Genomic DNA, 19,778 nt, shown 5'->3' on the forward strand with positions numbered 1-19,778 from the left:
TGCCCCTACCTCCGTATATAAAGGACTAAGGGAGGGGGTGCGGCCGGCCATGGAGAGGCGCGCCAGGAGAGTCCTACTCGCTCTGGGGGTAGGATTCCCCCCCCCCAATCCTAGTTGGAATAGGATTTGCGGAGGGGGGAATAGAGAGAGAGGGGCCGGCCCCCTCTCCTTGTCCTATTCAGACCAAGGGAGGGGAGGGGCGCGCGGCCCATGTAGGGATGCCTCTTCTCTTTTCCACTAAGGCCCATCATGGCCCATATAGCTCCCGGGGGGTTCCGGTAACCTCCCGGTACTCCGGTAAAATCCCGATTTCACCCGGAACACTTCCGATATCCAAACATAGGCTTCCAATATATCAATCTTTATGTCTCGACCATTTCGAGACTCCTCGTCATGTCCGTGATCACATCCGGGACTCCGAACAAACTTCGGTACATCAAAATGCATAAACTCATAATATAACTGTCATCGTAACCTTAAGCGTGCGGACCCTACGGGTTCGAGAACAATGTAGACATGACCAAGACATGTCTCCGGTAAATAACCAATAGCGGAACCTGGATGCTCATATTGGCTCCTACATATTCTACGAAGATCTTTATCGGTCAGACCGCATAACAACATACGTTGTTCCCTTTGTCATCGGTATGTTACTTGCCCGAGATTCGATCGTCGGTATTCCAAATACCTAGTTCAATCTCGTTACCGGCAAGTCTCTTTACTCGTTCTGTAATACATCATCCCGCAACTAACTCATTAGTTGCAATGCTTGCAAGGCTTAAGTGATGTGCATTACCGAGAGGGCCCAGAGATACCTCTCCGACAATCGGAGTGACAAATCCTAATCTCGAAATACGCCAACCCAACATTTATCTTTGGAGACACCTGTAGAGCACCTTTATAATCACCCAGTTACGTTGTGACATTTGGTAGCACACAAAGTGTTCCTCCGGCAAACGGGAGTTGCATAATCTCATAGTCATAGGAACATGTATAAGTCATGAAGAAAGCAATAGCAACATACTAAACGATCGTGTGCTAAGCTAATGGAATGGGTCATGTCAATCAGATCATTCACTTAATGATGTGATCCCGTTAATCAAATAACAACTCATTGTTCATGGTTAGGAAACATAACCATCTTTGATTAACGAGCTAGTCAAGTAGAGGCATACTAGTGACACTTTGTTTGTCTATGTATTCACACATGTATTATGTTTCCGGTTAATACAATTCTAGCATGAATAATAAACATTTATCATGATATAAGGAAATAAATAATAACTTTATTATTGCCTCTAGGGCATATTTCCTTCACGGCCCCCCTCTCCCCCCCACCTATAAATAGTGGAGGGGTGGGAGGGCGGCCACACCCTTGAACCTGGCGCAGCCCTCCCTCCTCCTACCTTCTCCTCCTCCTCCATGGTGCTTGGCGAAGCCCTGCCGGAGAATCACAAGCTCCTCCACCACCACGCCGTCGTGCTGTTGGACTTCTTCCTCAACCTCTCCTTCCTCCTTGCTGGATCAAGGCGTGGGAGACATCTCCGTTCCGTACGTGTGTTGAACGCGGAGGTGCCGTCCGTTCGGCGCTAGGATCATCGGTGATTTGGATCACGACGAGTACGACTCCATCAACCCCATTCACTTGAACGCTTCCGCTTAGCGATCTACAAGGGTATGTAGATGCACTCTCCTTCCCCTCGTTGCTAGATTACTCCATAGATTGATCTTGGTGATGCGTACAAAATTTTAAATTTCTGCTACGATCCCCAGCACTTGATAGCCACTTTGGAACGGAGCGATGTGGAAGGTCAACTTTTCACTGCGGAAGTTATCGGGAAAGCCGAATATAACCTCTAGTAGCAGGGAGCCCGTGCAATGGGCTTCTGGGCCTAGCGTTACTCCTTTAAAGGTAGTATTGCTGTGGCTAATTTTTGCTGGGTCTATCCCCATATTGCGTATTGTGTCCTGATATATCAGGTTTAAACTGTTGCCGCCATCCAACAGAACTCGTGTGAAGTGGTATCCGTCAATTATTGGGTCTAGTACCAAGGCAGCCCATCCTGCACGACGGACACTTGCTGAGTAATCCCAATGGTCAAAAGTGATCTGTTGGGACGACCAGCGGCAGAATTCCGCGGTGATAGGCCCTGGGGCATGTGTCTCTGGGAGTGCCGCTTTGTTTCTCCCCTTTATTACGTGTAACACATTGACTGTTTTGACTTCTGGTGGGAATTTCTTCTGTTCCCTAGTGCTTTGCTTGCGAGACTCGTCCTCGTCTTCGCTTGGTGTATCCTGCCCCTTATGTTCGGTGTTGAGCTTGCCGGACTGCTTGAAAACCCAACATTCTCTATGGGTATGATTTGCAAGTTTGTCGGGGGTACTATGGATCTGACATATTTGGTCCAGAATCTTGTTTAGGCTGGACAGTTCGTCTCTGTTGCCTTTGGAGGGCGGCTTTCACTGACCTGGCCGGGAGCTTCTGAATCCGGCGTTTACCCGTGCTCTTCGGGCTGTCTTCTTTATTCTGGCGCTTGTTTTTGCTGCATCGTGATTTCCCGTTTTCGTCCCTGACTTCGGATGTACTTGGGTCGCTGGTGCTGTATCGGGCTAACCAGCTGTCCTCGCCCGCACAAAAGCGGGTCATGAGGCTTGTTAATGCTGCCATTGTTCTTGGCTTTTCTTGGCCGAGGTGTCTGGCGAGTCATTCGTCTCGAACGCTATGCTTGAAAGCTGCTAAGGCTTCGGTGTCCAGACAGTCTACTATTTGGTTCTTCTTGGTGAGGAACCTGTTCCAAAGCTTTCGGCTGACTCTCCGGGTTGTTGAGTTATATGACTTAAATCGTCTGCAACCGGTGGTCGGACATAGGTCCCTGGAAAATTTGCCCGAAAGGCGTCTTCGAGCTCTTCCCAGCTTCCAATGGAGTTTTCGGGGAGGCTTTTAAGCCAGTGCCGAGCTGGCCCTTTGAGCTTGAGGGATAAGTACTTGATGGCGTGGAGATCGTCTCCTCGAGCCATGTGGATATGGAGGATATAGTCCTCAATCCAGACCCCAGGGTCTGTTGTTCCGTCGTACGCCTCTATGTTTACGGGTTTGAATCCCTCTGGAAATTCATGGTCCAGCACCTCATCGGTGAAACATAGGGGGTGTGCGGCACCCCTGTATTTGGGTGTACCGTGGTGTTCGGATGTTTGTTGTGTTGTATTGCATATTGTAGCACGCTTGCGTGGCCCGTATATGGATCTGGTTGCGCCGTCCTTTTGATGCGAGCCCTCGCGTGGATCGCGTACTGGCTTATGTGCGGCGGCGTTTGCCGCTCTGTATTGGCCACGAGGTCGTCTATCTGACCGGATGGCCATTTTGTTTTCTAATTGCGAGGGATCTAAGGCCTCCTCGTCGAATACGGGTAGCAACTTTCGCTTCGGGTAGCTCTTGGTGTGGCGATTACCGCCGTACTTCGCTGCAGTGTTGAGTACTTTACTCCATCTGATTCCGAGTGTGTCTTGTGCAGCTCTGAGCCTTTGCTTCTCGAGGGAACAACCCTTCATTGCGTCCTTCCGTTCCTCGTCGTCGTTTTCTTTGGGTGTGTCCACCATGAATACATCATATGATGAAGTGGGCGTCTAGTGCCCTATGGGCAGTGGTTCCTATTTGTCTCCTGCATCATCATCCATGCCGTCGATGTCTTCGGAGTCGAGGTCGAGCATGTCGGTCAAATCTTCGACAGTGGCTACTAAGTGGGTGGTGGGTGGGCGGCGAATTTCTTCGTCATCCGCACCCCAATCCTGCGGGACATAGTTCGACCAGGACTCTCCTAACAAGGAGAGAGACCTTAATGAGTTCAGTATGTCGCCGAAGGGCGAGTGCTAAAAGATATCCGCGAAGGTAAACTCCATGATCGGCGCCCAATCAGATTCGATAGGCACGGGCGCAGGCGGTTCGGAGTCTGTGGCCGGGGAAGGATCCAGCAGTGTGGCATCACGGCTCTCGTGAAGGGTAAGGTCGATATTCGGCTCGATCGCCGCTGAGGGTGCGGCCTCCATGGCGGGGTCTATCCACCTGTCCATGGATGGCGCGACTGGTTCCAAATTGAGGGTTGGAGCGGTTGCCGGCGCGATCTCCTGGACACTGTCTGATGGCAGAGCTAAATCATGCTCATCGTGATCGCGTGGCGCACTAAGCAGGGGCTCGAATCCGTCGAAGATCAAGTCTCCGCGGATATCGGCCGTGTAGTTTAAACTTCCAAACCTGACCTGATGGCCAGGGGCGTAACTCTCGATCTGCTCCAGATGGCCAAGCGAGTTGGCCCATAGTGCAAAGCCGCCGAATACAAAGATCTGTCCGAGGAGAAAAGTCTCACCCTGGACTGCATCTCTATCGATGATCGAAGGAGCCATCAAGCCTAATGGCGACGACACAGAGGAACTCTCAATGAAAGCACCAATGTCGGTGTCAAAATCGGCGGATCTCGGGTAGGGAGTTCTGAACTGTGCGTCTAAGGCGGATGGTAACAGGAGGCAGGGGACACGATGTTTTACCCAGGTTCGGGCCCTCTTGATGGAGGTAAAACCCTACGTCCTGCTTGATTATTCTTGATAATATGTGTAGTACAAGAGTTGATCTACCATGAGATCGGAGAGGCTAAACCCTAGAAGCTAGCCTATGGTATGATTATATGTTGTCCTATGGACTAAAACCCTCCGGTTTATATAGACACTGGAGAGGGCTAGGGTTACACACAAAGTCAGTTACAAAGGAGGAGATATACATATCTGTATTGCCTAGCTTGCCTTCCACGCCAAATAGAGTCCCATCCGGATACGGGACGAAGTCTTCAATCTTGTATCTTCATAGTCCAACAGTCCAGCCAAAGGATATAACCCGGCTGTCCGGAGACCCCCTAATCCAGGACTCCCTCAGTACATATATCTCTAGTCCATGCCACACCAATCATTGAACTTTCTGAAACATTAATCTTGAATGGATATTAGTTTGATGAGCTATATGTTGTTATGAATTACCAAAACCACCCGGGGATTAGTTGCACTTTCAGATGACTATTGTCGTAATATGTTCCAAAGCTTATGTAAGAAAGATGCTGGTCACAGTCTATAAGATTAGGGTGATCTCCAATAAGCTCATGAATAGGCCAGGAGTGTGACTAATATGCTCCACCCAAGGGATCAGCCTTCGGCAGTCTAGTACTAGTAAGACATGTAGTGAAACTTCTTTACACCAAACAGGAAATTCAAGGCATAGTCCATTGTTCAGTTGTGAAGGAGTGTAGGTACTTGCTCTAGGTGGAGCTCAACCTTAACAGGTCTTCACTGAAATACTGGTATATCAAAACAGTTTTTGGAACAAAGGACAATATGGGCCCTTGAGATCTGGTGGGGGATTATTGAAATATTAGGGTGGGCCTCGGGCCCATCTAACAATTTATGAAAATCTCTAAGGGCCCGTGTGGGTTAAATGGCACTATGTGTAGTGGGAAGTTTAGTCCCACCCACTAATGGAGAAGGAGTTGGACCTTTTTATAAGAGATTCTTTTCCACATGCTATTGGAGCTTGAGAAGAGAAGAGGCCCTCGCACACTCCTCCTCTGCCGCCCGCCTCACCACGCCTCGCCTCGCCTTGACGCACCGCACCGCGGGAATGAGTCGAGCCAAGCTTACACTTATGAGCTTATTTTTGCCGATCAGGAACGGAGATTTTTTGACAGCTGGGCCACGATCTGAGACATCAGATTGTGGGCCCACGTCTCTCCATGCGGCTGTGCCTATATATGTGTGAGGCGTCTGCCGACCCTAGCCATCTAGAAAATCAGATCACATCTGCCTCCACACCCATGGTCCATTGCTGCTGCTGCCGCCGTCAACTCCATCCCGTTCATCGCGTACACGGTTGACAAGAGAGAAGGCCCCCGCCTCTCCAGATCTTGTATGGGAGAGAGGCGATCAGGTTTTCGGGGAGCGACTACGTGACTGCTCGCCTCCGATCCACTACTTCCTCTACGTCCACATCGCCTTCGTCATCACCATGTCCATTGACGCCGACCGTGCTGCCGCCGAGAAGCTTGAAGCCGAGAAGAAGGCCGCAAAGGACACCACTGCTGCCGCCGCCATGACGGCGGCTTCTGCCTGGCCTATTGGAGGGTATAACTGATATGTCTCCAATGTATCTATAATTTTTTATTGTTCCATGTTGTTATATTATCATTCTTGGATGTTTTACAATTATTTTATAGCAACTTTATATCATTTTTTGGGACTAACCTATTGATATAGTGCCCAGTGTCAGTTGTTGTTTTTTACTCCGTAGAAAATCAATACCAAACGGAGTCCAAACGCAGTGAAACTTTTTGGAGATTTTTTCTTGACTAGAAGACACCTGTTGGGCCAAAGAAGTACCAGAGGGGGGCTTCGAGGGGAGCACAACCCACCAGGGCGTGCCTGGAGGCCCAGGCGCGCTCAGGTGAGTTGTGCCCACCTCGGTGGCCTCCCGCACTGCCTCTTTGCTCTATAAATACCCCAATATTCCAGAAACCCTAGGGGGTCAACGAAAATCAACTCCAGCCGCCGCAAGTTCCAGAAACCATAAATCCAATCTAGACACCATCACGGAGGGGTTCATCATTCTCATTGGTGCCTCTTCGATGATGCGTGAGTAGTTCATTGTAGACCTATGGGTCCGTAGGCAGTAGCTAGATGGCTTCCTCTCTCTCTCTTTTGATTCTCAATACAATGGTCTTTTGGAGATCTATTAGATGTAACTCTCTTTGCGATGTGTTTGTTGGGATTCGATGAACTTTGAGTTTATGATCAGATCTATGTTTTTATCCATGAAAGTTATTTGAGTCTTTTGATCTCTTATATGCATGATTATTTATAGCCTCGTATTTCTTCTTCGAATATTTGGTTTAGTTAGGCCGACTAGATCGATTTTTCTTGCCATGAGAATAGGTGCTTTGTGATGGGTTCATCTTACGGTGCTCGATCCCAGTGACAGAAGGGGAAACGACACTTATGTTTCGTTGCTATTAAGGATAACAAGATGGGGTCTATTTCTACATAAATAGATCTTATCTACATCATGTCATCGTTTTTTTTGCATTACTCCGTTTCTCCATGAACTTAATACACTAGATGCATGCTGGATAGCGGTCGATGTGTGGAGTAATAGTAGTAGATGCAGGCAGGAGTCGGTCTACTAATCTTGGACGTGATGCCTATATAATGATCATTGCCTGGATATCGTCATGACTATTTGAAGTTCTATCAATTGCCCAACAGTAATTTGTTTACCCACCATATGTTATTTTTCTCGAGAGAAGCCACTAGTGAAACCTACGGCCCCCCGGGTCTCTTCTTTATTATATTTGCCTTCAAGATCTATTTTTATTCGCTTTTATTTTCAGATCTATTAATCCAAAACCTCCAAAAATAGCTTGTTGCACTTTGTGTTTATTTTGCGTTTATTCGTGATCTATTTATCCTATCTATCATATTTTTATCCCGTCAACTCGACAATTTCTGGCACCGTTACCCAACACCCCTTTAACACGTCGGGTTACAAATATTTGTTCTTTGTGTACAGGCATTGTTTATGTAGTGTTGTGTGATTCTCCTACTGGTTCGATAATCTTGGTCTCATCACTGAGGGAAATACCTACAGTTGATGTGCTACATCATCCCTTCCTCTTTGGAAAAATACCGGCGTAGTTCAAGCCGTAATCAATAACTCGTTTACCCCACTCCTGTTTATTATCGTTCTAGACATTGTAGCATTATGTGTAGATGTATATGCTATTAACATAGTATGTTCTTGCATGATCCAATATCAGCATGTTGTTAATTCTGCCAATGCCATGCTACTGATTTATTCGTGGATTAATTTAGTCAAAAAACTGCCTATTTACTCAACACCAATAACCTTAAGTGTCTACCCTCTATATATGGAAAACTTGACTGCGAACTCATGGATACGGAATGAGAACTAAAATTCCCTTGATGATTGTATGTGCTCTCGTGCATAGTGATCCAATCATTCTTGACACGGACTTTACAAATAACTCATCCACATATCGCCCTTTCAAATTTGAATTATGGTGGTCATAATCCAGAAGTGTACGAGATCACTATAGTCTATATTGGAAAGTATTACAACTCTAATTTATATTTGACACGACGATGGAAGTAAAGAATACTTATAAGCTCCTGTCCTGGCTCATTCGGGTTGTGAGCCGAGCCCGAGCCAAGTTTCGCAAAGTTTTTCCTCTGCCATGTCTGGCCACGCTTCCTGCAGGCCTGCTGGTGCCGTGTGCTATCTTCCACGGTCACCGGCCATCGAGGCGGCCGAAGCTGCGGTGTAGCAGTGCGCGCTCATCGTTATCGTGGGCGGCACCCGCTCTGGCATTTCCTGTGATGATGTTGCGGCCTTGCTTCGCGAGAAGTGTCCTATGCCTTCCCACACGTTCCCCCTCCATCGCCGCCGCCCCGACGAGTTCCTGCTTCACTTCCAGGACGCCGCTGATCGGGCGCGCGTGGCCGCGGCCACGTTTTGTTTCCGGCTCTTCCGCCTGCTAGTCCATCCATGGAGTGACTCCGCCGGGGCTGAGCCGGTCACGTCGCGGTTCCTCTAGTCCTCTTTGAGCTCGGTGGCATCCCAGACCACGCTTGGGAGCGGGCGTCCGCAGAGACGCTGATGTCCCCGTTCTGTGACGTCGATGAGCTCGCACCAGAGACGGTCAGCATGTCGGACATATCGGCATGGAAACTCAACCCCGACGGGATCCCGCGCTCGTTTGGGCTGCTCCTTACTAAGCCTAGCGCTGCGATCGAGCGTGCTGACCCGAACCTGGTCTTCCACTTCGGTCGCGCCATGCTGCGCTTCCTGGTGTCCATCCGCGTCTCTGCCTATGAGGACTATACTGTCTCCTGGTCATCCCTTCTCTAGATCGTGGCTCCGGCGCCGATGATCCCCCCCCCCCCCCCCCCCCCCCCCCCACCTTACCCTCGGCGCCATGATTTCCCTCCGCGGGCCTATGGCCGTTCCGCCACGGCATCCCCCCCACACCTTACCCTCGGCGCCATGATTTCCCTCCGCGGGCCTATACCCTCTTCGCCCCCTGCGCCGTGCGGTTGGCAGGGTATCCTGGGCCCCACCCCTCTGCGCTCAGCGCCCATCGTTGGCCCCGTGTGTTCAGCAAAGTTTTTATCTCCCAAGCCAAGCCTCGACTATTTGCGAGCCTGAGCCTGAGCCTGAGCCTGGCGACCCGAGCCACGACTCAAGATGGGAATGGGCCGGGTCGGCCTGCTGGGTCGCTGACCCGGCCCAAAAATTCAAGGCCGATGGGTCACATGGTTTGGCCTCAATTTTTTTTGGGTCAATAAAGCCGACACCAAGTGACCCGTTGGGTTAGCGGGGTCGGCCCACCTCGTGGTCTCGTATCTCAGGGCAACTAATCGCCGCGCTCGCTGATCTCTGCCGTGTCGGTGGTGCTGCCTCTCGCTCACCATCCTTGTCATGTCCAGCTCGTCATCCGGCGCACCGTCTGCTCGTCCTCCGGTGCGCCGTCCAGCTCTCTAGTGCACATTTGAGACTAGTCTGTAGAGCGTCAACCTGAGCTTACTTGGTCTACTAATGTATGCATGTACAATGTACGGATGCAGCAGCTAGACCACTTGAACCTCCGTATAATTCTTTCTTCTATTCTTGATTACTACTCTATATATTAGGATTTTAGCTATTAGCACATCACAAGAAAAAGCAACACACATCACTAATAATTGGGTCGACCCGAAATACCCATCGGGCCAACAAGGCCACTACTATTCATGATATGGGTCGGCCCGTGGCCTCTTATCTTGGCCCTAAGGCCACTAGGGCCGGGTCCAAGGCCAGGGCCGGGTCGGCCCATTCCCATCCTGGCCACGAGCCTGCTTGGCTGGATTCAACCCCTCCTATAAACAAGAAAGTGCCTCCTATAATCCCCCTTCTCCTCTTCCAATCTCAGTGTTCCCTCCATTTCCCGCCGCGTTCTCCGGGCCCGAACCGCCACTTCCTCCTCGGCGACCACGGCCGCGGTGTCCGCCGCCGGGCGATCCAGCGCCTTCCTCCCCGTGCGGACCCGCCCTGGATGGCCGGGAGAGCCTCTTCCGTGGAGCGCGTGAAGGAGCGTTCCACCGGCCTCGACAAGTTCGTCCTCCGCGAGGCCCGCGGCAGCTCCGCCGAGGTCACCCTTCCCTCTCCTCCCCCCATCTAAACCCTAATCCACGCCACCTCGGGTACTCGATCGATACCTTCGCGCGCTGTCCATGGTAGAAATCGAAACTTTTGCTCGATCTGATCATTTCTCTCGCCGCGATCCACACAAATCGGTTGGTTTTAGTTCGTTGAAGAGTTGGGCAGGACTGATCGGGTGTATCTGCACAGTCATCGCAAGAAAAGAAAAATGCATTTGCACTGTCACAGTACAATAAGTGGGTAATCAAGTTTGTACTTGTTGTTAACTGTGGTTTACTAGAGGGATTAATGGAATTGGTGTTGAATAAATGTACCTGAGTTGTGACCATGTAGGAGATAAAGATAGTTCGGTCAAATGCCGATTTTTTCTTTGGCCCTTGACATGGGTGGAGGCGCATGATTGTTTTCCTGCGGTACTTGATTTTTTTTAATAGTGATTGATTTGATTGTTGAGCTATGTGGATAAATGGTTGGTCCGGTGTGGGCTCGGTGATGTCTCGCTTAGCTGTGTCTTAACCTGGTCTTGCCAATATCCTTTTGGTGTACTTGGCATGTTCAATGTTCACTATTTTTTTTTTGTTAAAATTACTTGGTCACGATTGATGGCCTGGCCTGCTCATCCTTCAAATTTTATTGTATATTTTTTGAAGTTCTTATTAATTGGCGCTAGTGAACAAATAGGAACATTTAATTCGTGAACATGCAAGATGCCAGCACTGACTTATTCTGAAAAGAATTGGCATGTTTTCTTTTAATTGTCTCTGGAGTATACTATAAAGGTGCTGGACAGCTTGGCTGAATAATAATTTATCAGGTTGATGTCCTATCAAACCTCGATGTGACAATGTTGGTATGCCCCCAGTGTCTGACATTTGTCCTGCCAAACTCGTCAATTAGTTTCTATTTTCTAGTATTTCAGTATTTCAGAAAAACCTGATGATGAAGGTTAATGCAAACATTGCAATATTATCTCTCGTCCTCTCTTGGACAGTTGGACATAGGAACACACGTTCTTGTGCACAAGGGGGGGGGGGGGGGCAAATCTGTTGGACAGTATTTAGAATTGCTAGGACATCATACTTATTTGAGTTGTTTCATTAAACCAGTTTCCATCTCTTTGCTTTGGCAGTACAAACTGAAGTGTGATCTAGTCTGAAGTAATTACTGCTGTCTGGTTAGCTCAGTGCCTCAGTAGTAAAACTTCATATAAATCTATGTTTATAATCTTATTTAGTTGAGCTTGAGCCAGTCCTGAAGCAGTTATGTCTTCATTAAGGGCATGCTTCCGAGGAATTGATGTACAATACAAAAGTATCGGTAACAGTTTCCCTACCATAAGGATAATACCGTGTTGCTTGATTATCCATCCAACTGAACAGGCATAAAATCCCAGTGTCTGTGTATATGATTTTTTTGAACTTATCTGTATAAATGCATTCAACACCTCTCGGTTTCTTTGTTATCAGGTATACTTGTATGGAGGCCAAGTAACCTCTTGGAAAAATAACTCTGGAGAACAACAGCTATTTCTCAGTAAGAAGGTACTCATATATTTAGTTTTGATAAACGGATATTCTGTGGACCAATTGTTCTACACTTCATCATGCATTTCATTTTTTTTCCTTTGCAGGCTTCTTTCAAACCACCAAAAGCGATTCGTGGGGGCATACAAATTTGTTTTCCTCAAGTATGCTCCTCCTGTTGTTAGTAGTCTAGTTATGCTTTTCCAATGTATTAGTACCCAAATGAGCATTACCATCATGCAGTTAGGGAACCACGGAGTTCTTGAACAGCATGGATTCGCGAGGAACCGACTTTGGAGTGTTGATGAGAGTCCTCCTCTTCCAGATACCACTTCTGATTGTCATATTGACTTGATACTCAAGCAGTCTGAAGAAGATATGAAGACCTGGCCACACAGGTTTGTGTCTAGTAAATATTAAATTCCTTGTTCCCATGTTAAATTGATGATGTTGATTATCCATACATTGCAGTTATGAACTTCGTTTGCAAGTTGCTCTTAGTCCGAGGGGAGATCTGATCCTCACATCTCGAATAAAAAATAAGAATGCTGATGGCAAGCCATTCCAATTTACTTTTGCATTCCATACATACTTTTCAGTCTCTGATATCAGGTACCTTTTGGAATGTTACTTTATTTCCTAATTTTTTGTTGTATTAACTTGTATTTGTATTTCCTAAAATTATTTTGTTGGGAAGGACTGACTGTACCTTCTATAGCATTTTCTACCTTCTATAGCATTTTCTGTAGTGCTGAGTCATGTTGAATGAGCCATTTTAGGATTCAATACTTCGGCACTATTTCAATTGCAGAATAGATACACTTGCGAATGAACAACTTGGCTATTACACAATTTTTTTACTTAGGCACTATTTTAGGATTTAATACTTTGTTCTCTGAAGCATGTGTTTCACATTCCAGCGAAGTACGGGTTGAGGGTTTGGATACCTTGGACTATCATGATAATCTGCAATCTAAGATTCGTTGTACTGAACAAGGCGATGCAGTTGTATTCGAATCTGAAGTAAGCTTTGTATATGCTTCATATTGTGGGGCCACTGTGGTAAGGCACTAACTGTGTTGAACGTTGATTATGAAGGTGGACAGGATATATCTAAGTGCCCCACCCAAGATTGTGACAATTGACCATGAGAAAAAAAGGACATTTGTATTAAGGAAAAAGGAACTTCCTGATGTTGGTGAGTTAGCTTCATTTTTCTTTCTAAATTGAGCATACTCCATACTATGGAAACATGAGTGGTTACTTTGGCATTTGATTTTGTTTACTTCCATGGTCTGTCGTCGTTAAATGCTCGGTTGGTGGGCATGTGCCAGTGCCAATCCGCTCACCAGAGTTCGACTCTGCATGAGGCAGAATGTATTCTGCGCCGTGCAGTGACTGGTGCCAGGTTGTTTTTCTCTAAACAATGCCACCAGGTGCCAGTGCCTGGTTGGTCGAGTTGTTTTTTGTGGTGTGTCATCGCTATATATCCTTTGCTTGCAGTTGTTTGGAACCCATGGGACAGGAAAGCAAAAGCAATGCCAGATTTTGGTGCCGAGGAGTACAAGTGCATGCTGTGTGTAGGGGCTGCACGTATTGAGAAGCCAATTACTTTAAGGCCTGGTGAAGAGTGGCAAGGAAGGCAGGAGATTTCCCCTGTGCCATCCAGTTACAGCAGTGGACTGTTGGATCCTGAAATGATTCAACAGATGCAACGTATCTAGATCTTTTGGTGGTTGAAATGCTATGTAAGTGTTCTGTGGTATTGCCTAGCGTAGTCTGTTCTGAACTTTAAGCTTAAATCATTGCATGTACTTCACCTGCTTACTTTTATTATTCATGAACTCCATTTACGAAATATTATGATGGGCCGGTTGCTACAGAATAATTCATGACTGGATAGTGAATGCTTGAGTATGTTTTAAAATGAATTTTACTAGTTTTTAGCGCAGTAATTGAAATAGTTTTAAGAATGGAATCAAGTATCTCTCATATCAAGTATTTTATCCTAGCAGAACTTAGTATTGTCATTTTGCCAGCGCTCCTGCAAATGATAGTTTGTTATTGCAGAGAATACGGCTGAAGAATGATTTGCACATCTTTAATAATATATATTTCCAATTTTGGTGAACAACATGCCTTTTATCATGGTGTTCGCGAGAACTTAGGGTCCGAGTTTGATTTGCATATCAGCAGTTTTGATTCATACAAGATGCTGTAGTTATAAAAAGATGCCTTGTGGGTTGAACCAGTATTAGCTGTTTGGCTTGCACCAAAATAGTTTTTGTTAAAGAAATTCTGCGCTTGTCTAATGTTCACTTTTCTTTGGCTGCAGGAAGTCTCTTCAGTGTCAATAAGATAATCTGAATGTTCTTCATCCAACTTCCAGCTTTCTTTTTTTGTGTACAATTCCAAAGTAGCCTGTGGTTTTTCTGGAGCAGCACTGGAGTTGAAATCTCCATGATTTAAAGGAGATGGAGAATTTTTGTCTATCTTTAGGGACTTTATGTACATTCATAATCAGTCGCTTTACATTACACCTTTTTTTTGCCCTATTATAGGAGGCTGATTTGAAACTGCACAAATAGTATGGTGTCAATTTTGAGTTGTCTCGTGTCATATTGCAGCACTTTACCCGTATGGTGTGTAATACTCCCTCCATTCACTATTATAAGAGGTTTGGATATTTGAATACGGTTATATACGGACTGAAATGGTGAACAAACACACTAAAACGTGTCTACATACATTTGATTCAGAAAAAAGTTAAAACATTTTATAATAATGGGCGGAGGAGGTATCTGTGTGTTTAAAAAAAAATTGTTATTTTGGATCATTTGCCCCACTTTACTTGGACATTAGCATGGGACATTGGATGCTTATTCCATGCCACAAGCACACAAGATCGGAGCTTGAAATTTGTAGCATCTTCACACGGATTAAGCCACAGTCTGCCGCCTTTGATTCATTCCACAACAAAGCAGGGAAAGCAATACAAACAGCAGAAGCCAGCAGGCGAGATGCCCCTGACCCATTCTTCCCACCCCCATCTAACATCTTACAGGTGAACATCATTCTTTGTACATCTCACCAGATGGTAGCAGCAGGTTTATTGGAGATTATTAGATGGCGACAGTGTCGCCGCTATCCACGCCAGAATTCAGTCGCGGGGCTCACCGCGCCACGCATTTTCCGACGTTCCAGAACGACGCCCTCCAGAACAAGGCCCGCCGTCGCGGCGGCTTCTCAGGCGCCGCCGGCCTGTGGCCGAGGGCATGTTTCTCCGAGCTCAGCATGTTCCACATCACCTGAACATCGTCGTATCCGCAGGTTTGCACGTCCCTGTGCAGGTCCACCACCCCTGTGCTCCCTGCGCCCGGTTTGCCGACAGAAATGATTAGTGTTGTTTACTACTAGTAGAAAATGTGTGACTCCTAGTTCTGTAAGACTACATTTAGCTAGCAAAAATAATAAGATGAGAAATTCAAAGTACCCAAACACTGGATAGTCTATAAAAAACCTCTTCATCGGCCTGGTCGGAGTACTATGTATATGTCCAAATAGGTCGTCAGAAGCAAAGGCAGCATAGGTTTAGTACCAGCAGCATTGTAGTGCTCGCCCTTTGATCTTACTTTATGCATGGACCTGTTCTTTCCTCGGCACATTTGTCTATTTATATCTTGGGAAAACATATACTGCTACTGTAATTTTATAAGAACTATGGTATACAAAGTGCAGCAACCGTAATCATTTCGTAATTACTCCCTCCGTTTCAAAATACTTGAACTAAAACCACGGCAATTGTATTTCGAAACGGAGGGAGTGCAAGTCTTCCCTTTATTGGGGTCGATAGAGGAACTAATCGCACGCTCGATATATCAAGAAGCCATGCTAACCAAACCAAGGGATGCGCAAGTTAATTCAGAGATAAACTCGTTGCAGAAACGATGGAGGTTGATTTGCTGGGCGCTAGGTAGCTGCACTTACTGCGGTTCCGCGCCCGCCGCGCCACGGCGAGCCAGGCCCGCCGCACCGGCGCGACGACCCTCTCGCGCCACCACGCCATGGATGGCCGGCGACGAAGCTCGCTCGTAGCCCGACACGGACAAATGACAGCTAGCTCTCTGCAATGATGTTTCCTGAGCGCGCCTTCTAGCCATTTCCGCCGGTAGCCAGGCCTTATATAGGACGGGGTCTACTAGTACTACTGTCTGCTGCTGGCGATCGAGTCCCACGGGGACGGGCCTGTGATCTCTGATCGGTTCGCTGCGGTTCGGCCCGGATTCGATGAGATTCGCTTCCCGGGTCCATGAGATTCGTTTACAGGGTCGCCGGCGCCTCTGATTGGGCGCGCCGTGCGTGCGATCGCCTGTGCATGTGCCGCGGATCGCCCGTGGAGGTTCACGTGGCGCAAATGCGCTGTACTGTACTGAACGGGCTATTGCGTTTCTTTTTCTTCGTTGGAACCGGGCGCTGGCAATCATAGCACCTTTTTTTTTTGAGAAATGGCAATCCAATTTTGTTTCTGGACGGACAGACGGCCGTCGGATTAGGTTTTTTTTTAGAAAAGCTCGCCAGGCCTTTATTGAGTACCTAAAACGTTCATAGGAATTACAGTTGGGTCATGCGGAATGCCCAACCACAAATGCCTCCCAAGAGGGAACGAAACACCAAACCTAGCAAGCCTATGAGCCTCATAATTCGACTCTCGAGGTTCAAACGAAAAATTACAAGACATAAATAAGGTAGAAGTTTGCAGGATCTCTTTGATGATAATACCATGATCTCCTTCAGCTCTTTGATGGATATGGTTTACCACCTGCTTACAGTCAGAAGCGATCTGGAGATGATTCATTCCCAGATCCAGTGCCAAAGACATGCCCTCTCTGCATGCGATTGTCTCAACCGTAGTAGGATCCGTTAACCCCTCAATTACCAGCATGGAGGAACCCAGGTAAGCTCCGTCCCGGTCGCGACAGAAGGCCGCTGCCGAAACTCTGGCGTCCACATTGATTTCCACACATCCCTCTGGTGGTGGAAACCACTTGAAAGCCTGCCTAGCATGTGGCTGAACTGTCCTGCGTTGTGTCTCTGACACCAACGCTAACCGGTCTAGGTCAGATATGAAATTAAGCACAAACATGTGTGTCACATATGGGCTTTGGTGTATTCCCTCATGGATAAGCTGTCTACAAGCATACCAAATTGTCCACATGGTAACTGTCAACCTTGTCAATTGTTCATGGTCTAGATATTCCATCATGGAAAACAGCCACGCTCGTGCTGAAGGCTCTGATGTAGCAATCAAGTAGTCCAGCAAATTATGGTCTACAAGAGACCAAACACATTGTGCCATTGTGCACTCGAGAAGACTATGTCTCCACGAGTCCTAAGCTCCACATGCGTAGCATTGATCATGGTGTGACATTTTCCTGTTCTTTCTAACATCTTCAGTAGGTAGCGAGTTTTTGGCCAGTCTCCAAAGAAAATTTTTCAGCTTTGCTGGAACCTGCACTTTCCATAATGTATCCCAGGCCTTCTCGTTTGCTGCCGAATTAGAGGATCCCCCTCGTCCTTCCAGCCAGTCCTCACGCCTCCTCTTTTTGCCCGCAATCATCCTGTAGGCAGAGCGAATGGAGAAAATTCCGTTCTTTTCAAAACCCCATGACCAGAAATCTTCCATGTTTCTTGTACAGATTGGCACATTTAGAATAGCTGTTATATCATATGGTAAGAAAACCTGGCTGAGCAATGTTGTGTTCTAGCATGCATTATCTCGATCAATCAGCTCCGCCACCATCTAAGGTGGATCAGTTTTTAAAGCAACAATAAGCCTCATATTTTTCCCTCCTGGGTAGCCAATTCATATCCCAAATATGACTTGTGTTTCCATTGCCTATCCTCCGAACGAGTCCAATCTTTAGGATGTCATGACCCTCTATCAAGCCCTCCATATCTGAGAAGGATGACCACCAAGATTGGTTGTCAAGAGCTCACTCTCCGGAAAATACACCGCTTTAAGAATTCTAGCACTGAGTGAACTAGGGTTTTCCAGAACCCTCCACACTTGCCTTGCCAGAAGCGCCAAGTTGAAAATTTCAAAGTCACGGAAGCCTAGAAAGCTTACTTCCCCACCAAAATGCTTTTATCATTGATGTTAGTTGCTGGCATAAACCTCTAGAAAGCTTGAAACAAGACATTGAAAACACCGGAATGGCTTGGGTTACTGATTTTATGAGCACATCCTTTCCAGCCGCTGAGAGAAGTTTCTCCATCCACCCTTGTATCTTGTTCCATAGCCTATCTTTTAGGTATTTAAAAGCACCATTCTTTGAACTCTCAACATCAGAAGGCATGCCAAGATATTTCTCATTCAATTGCTCATTGGGGATTTGTAGGATGGTTTTGATAGCAGCCCTTGTGGACTCAGGGCATCCGGACGGCGCCGCCGGACTAGATGGATCCACGCATGTGTGTCCAGGAACTGCAGCTTCGCTGAAGCGAGTCGCCATTTGGGCCGGCCCACGTACAGATTTTCTGTGCCGTTTTCTTTCACTGTTGTTTCCTTCGGGTTTTCTTTTTGTTTTTCTTCTACGGTTTTTTGCTTCCAGTTTTTCACTGTTTTGTCCGGTTTCAGTTGTTTTGTTCAGGTTTTTTCTTTTTCTATTATTATTTGGTTTCTTTTTCCTTTTATGTTTCTTTTAAACATGTTTCTGTTTCTTTTTCTATTTTCTTCTCTTTATTGCGTATTATGTAAAAAGTTCACCGTGTTTTACAAAATGTTTGTCATATTTGGAAAAATGTTTTTTGTGTATTACAAAAATGTTCATCGTATATTACAGAATTGTTCAACTTTTTTACTAAATATTTGATGCATATTCAAAAATTGTTCAACGCATGTCTTCATATTGTTTAAAAAAGGTTCATCGTGTATTATTTAAAATGTTCAACGTATATTAAAAAATATTCAATGTATATTTTTCGAAAATTTTCAAAAGATTACGATAGGTAAATACTTGAGACTCTACTTTAGCACTAGAACTCACTAGCTCGATTGGTAAGAAACACTCTCCCACGTGAAGGAGGTTGTGAGTTCAAGGTCTGGCTCGCGCATAACTTGCTCGTGGGAGCAACTAGTTGGCGAGCGCTCCATTCGGAGCCTCCCAACGATCACTTATGGATTGGCTGAGAGCGGCCATGTGTCATTCTCTGGGCGTTCACTTGGAAAAAATTTCGCACGCTTTTTCATCTTTTAAAACCGTTTTTAGGGGGTTTTTTCACCTTTTGATTTTCCATCAGTCTTTCTTATCTTTTGGATCAAAAAAATTCAAAAAAACAAATTTTTTACGTGAATTTTTTCTCCTTCTTCCGCGAGAGGCATGATTTTGCTTCCGCGAGAGGCATGGTCATGCCTCGAAAAAAGGGAAAAATGCATTTTCTATTTTTTTTGCGAGAGACACGGTTGTGCTTTCGCAAGAGGCACAACTGTTCCTCTTGAAAACGAAAAAAAAACATGTTTTCTGTTATTTTTCCTTCCGCGAGAGGCACAGTTGTACTATCGCGAGAGGCATAGCCGTGCCTCTTGGAAATGAAAAAAATATTTTCTGTTTTTTTTCTTCCTTCCGCGAGAGGCATGGTCGAGCCTCTTTCGAAAAGGGAAAAAACGTGCTCCTAGTTCGGTTTTTTTGTGGAAAAAAAGTTCATCAAAATCTATCAACATGCTACCTAATTTTGAAGATCTCGACGCGGGGAATCGAATGGTCAAAACGGTCCGAGATTTAGATGCATGGTTTAAGAGATAAAATGTTTTAAATAAACAGACATAGAAAAAAAGGGAAAACTCATAGGTTACGACAAGTGACGTGCATGCAGTGCAGCACTTGTCGCAACCTGAAAAGGTGAGAGTGATTTTTGAAAAAAGTATTTCTTGATTAGTGATTTCGCCATTTCATTTTTTACTTGTCTAGAGCTCATTTACCTCCTAATGGGCCGGCCCATTTCCTATGCCT

The 19,778-nt window shown here is 46.3% G+C and overlaps 2 protein-coding genes across 2 annotated transcripts; one reads left to right on the forward strand and one right to left on the reverse strand.

The window, feature by feature from the left end:
* Positions 1–9,974: 9,974 nt before the first annotated feature.
* On the forward strand, positions 9,975–14,469 carry LOC125517201 (putative glucose-6-phosphate 1-epimerase). The gene is made up of 9 exons (XM_048682380.2): positions 9,975–10,235; positions 11,713–11,787; positions 11,877–11,933; positions 12,013–12,167; positions 12,241–12,381; positions 12,690–12,792; positions 12,868–12,967; positions 13,273–13,517; positions 14,105–14,469. Exons 1-8 carry the CDS (start codon positions 10,140–10,142, stop codon positions 13,491–13,493), a joined length of 948 nt encoding a protein of 315 aa, XP_048538337.2. The 5' UTR covers positions 9,975–10,139; the 3' UTR covers positions 13,494–13,517; positions 14,105–14,469.
* A 217-nt stretch (positions 14,470–14,686) lies between these two features.
* Positions 14,687–16,000, reverse strand: LOC125515395 (uncharacterized). Its single transcript, XM_048680862.2, has 2 exons — positions 15,757–16,000; positions 14,687–15,139 (listed from the first exon to the last, which is right to left on the reverse strand). The coding sequence occupies exons 1-2, from the start codon at positions 15,833–15,835 to the stop codon at positions 14,943–14,945; spliced, it is 276 nt and encodes a 91-aa protein (XP_048536819.1). The 5' UTR covers positions 15,836–16,000; the 3' UTR covers positions 14,687–14,942.
* Between the last annotated feature and the right edge of the window lie 3,778 nt (positions 16,001–19,778).

This window comes from Triticum urartu, chromosome 6A, assembly GCF_056163025.1.
Source record: "Triticum urartu cultivar PI428250 chromosome 6A, HENAU_Tu73, whole genome shotgun sequence".
Classification (NCBI taxonomy): Eukaryota; Viridiplantae; Streptophyta; class Magnoliopsida; order Poales; family Poaceae; genus Triticum; species Triticum urartu.

Coding starts and splice junctions, on each gene's coding strand:
- LOC125517201 (XM_048682380.2), top strand. CDS start 10,140: ATGGCCGGGAGAGCCTCTTCCGTGGAGCGCGTGAAGGAGCGTTCCACC. Junction 11,788..11,876: donor AGCTATTTCTCAGTAAGAAG/GTACTCATATAT, acceptor TTTCCTTTGCAG/GCTTCTTTCAAACCACCAAA. Junction 12,382..12,689: donor TTTTCAGTCTCTGATATCAG/GTACCTTTTGGA, acceptor TTCACATTCCAG/CGAAGTACGGGTTGAGGGTT.
- LOC125515395 (XM_048680862.2), bottom strand. CDS start 15,835: ATGGCGTGGTGGCGCGAGAGGGTCGTCGCGCCGGTGCGGCGGGCCTGG. Junction 15,140..15,756: donor GCGGCGGGCGCGGAACCGCA/GTAAGTGCAGCT, acceptor AACCGGGCGCAG/GGAGCACAGGGGTGGTGGAC.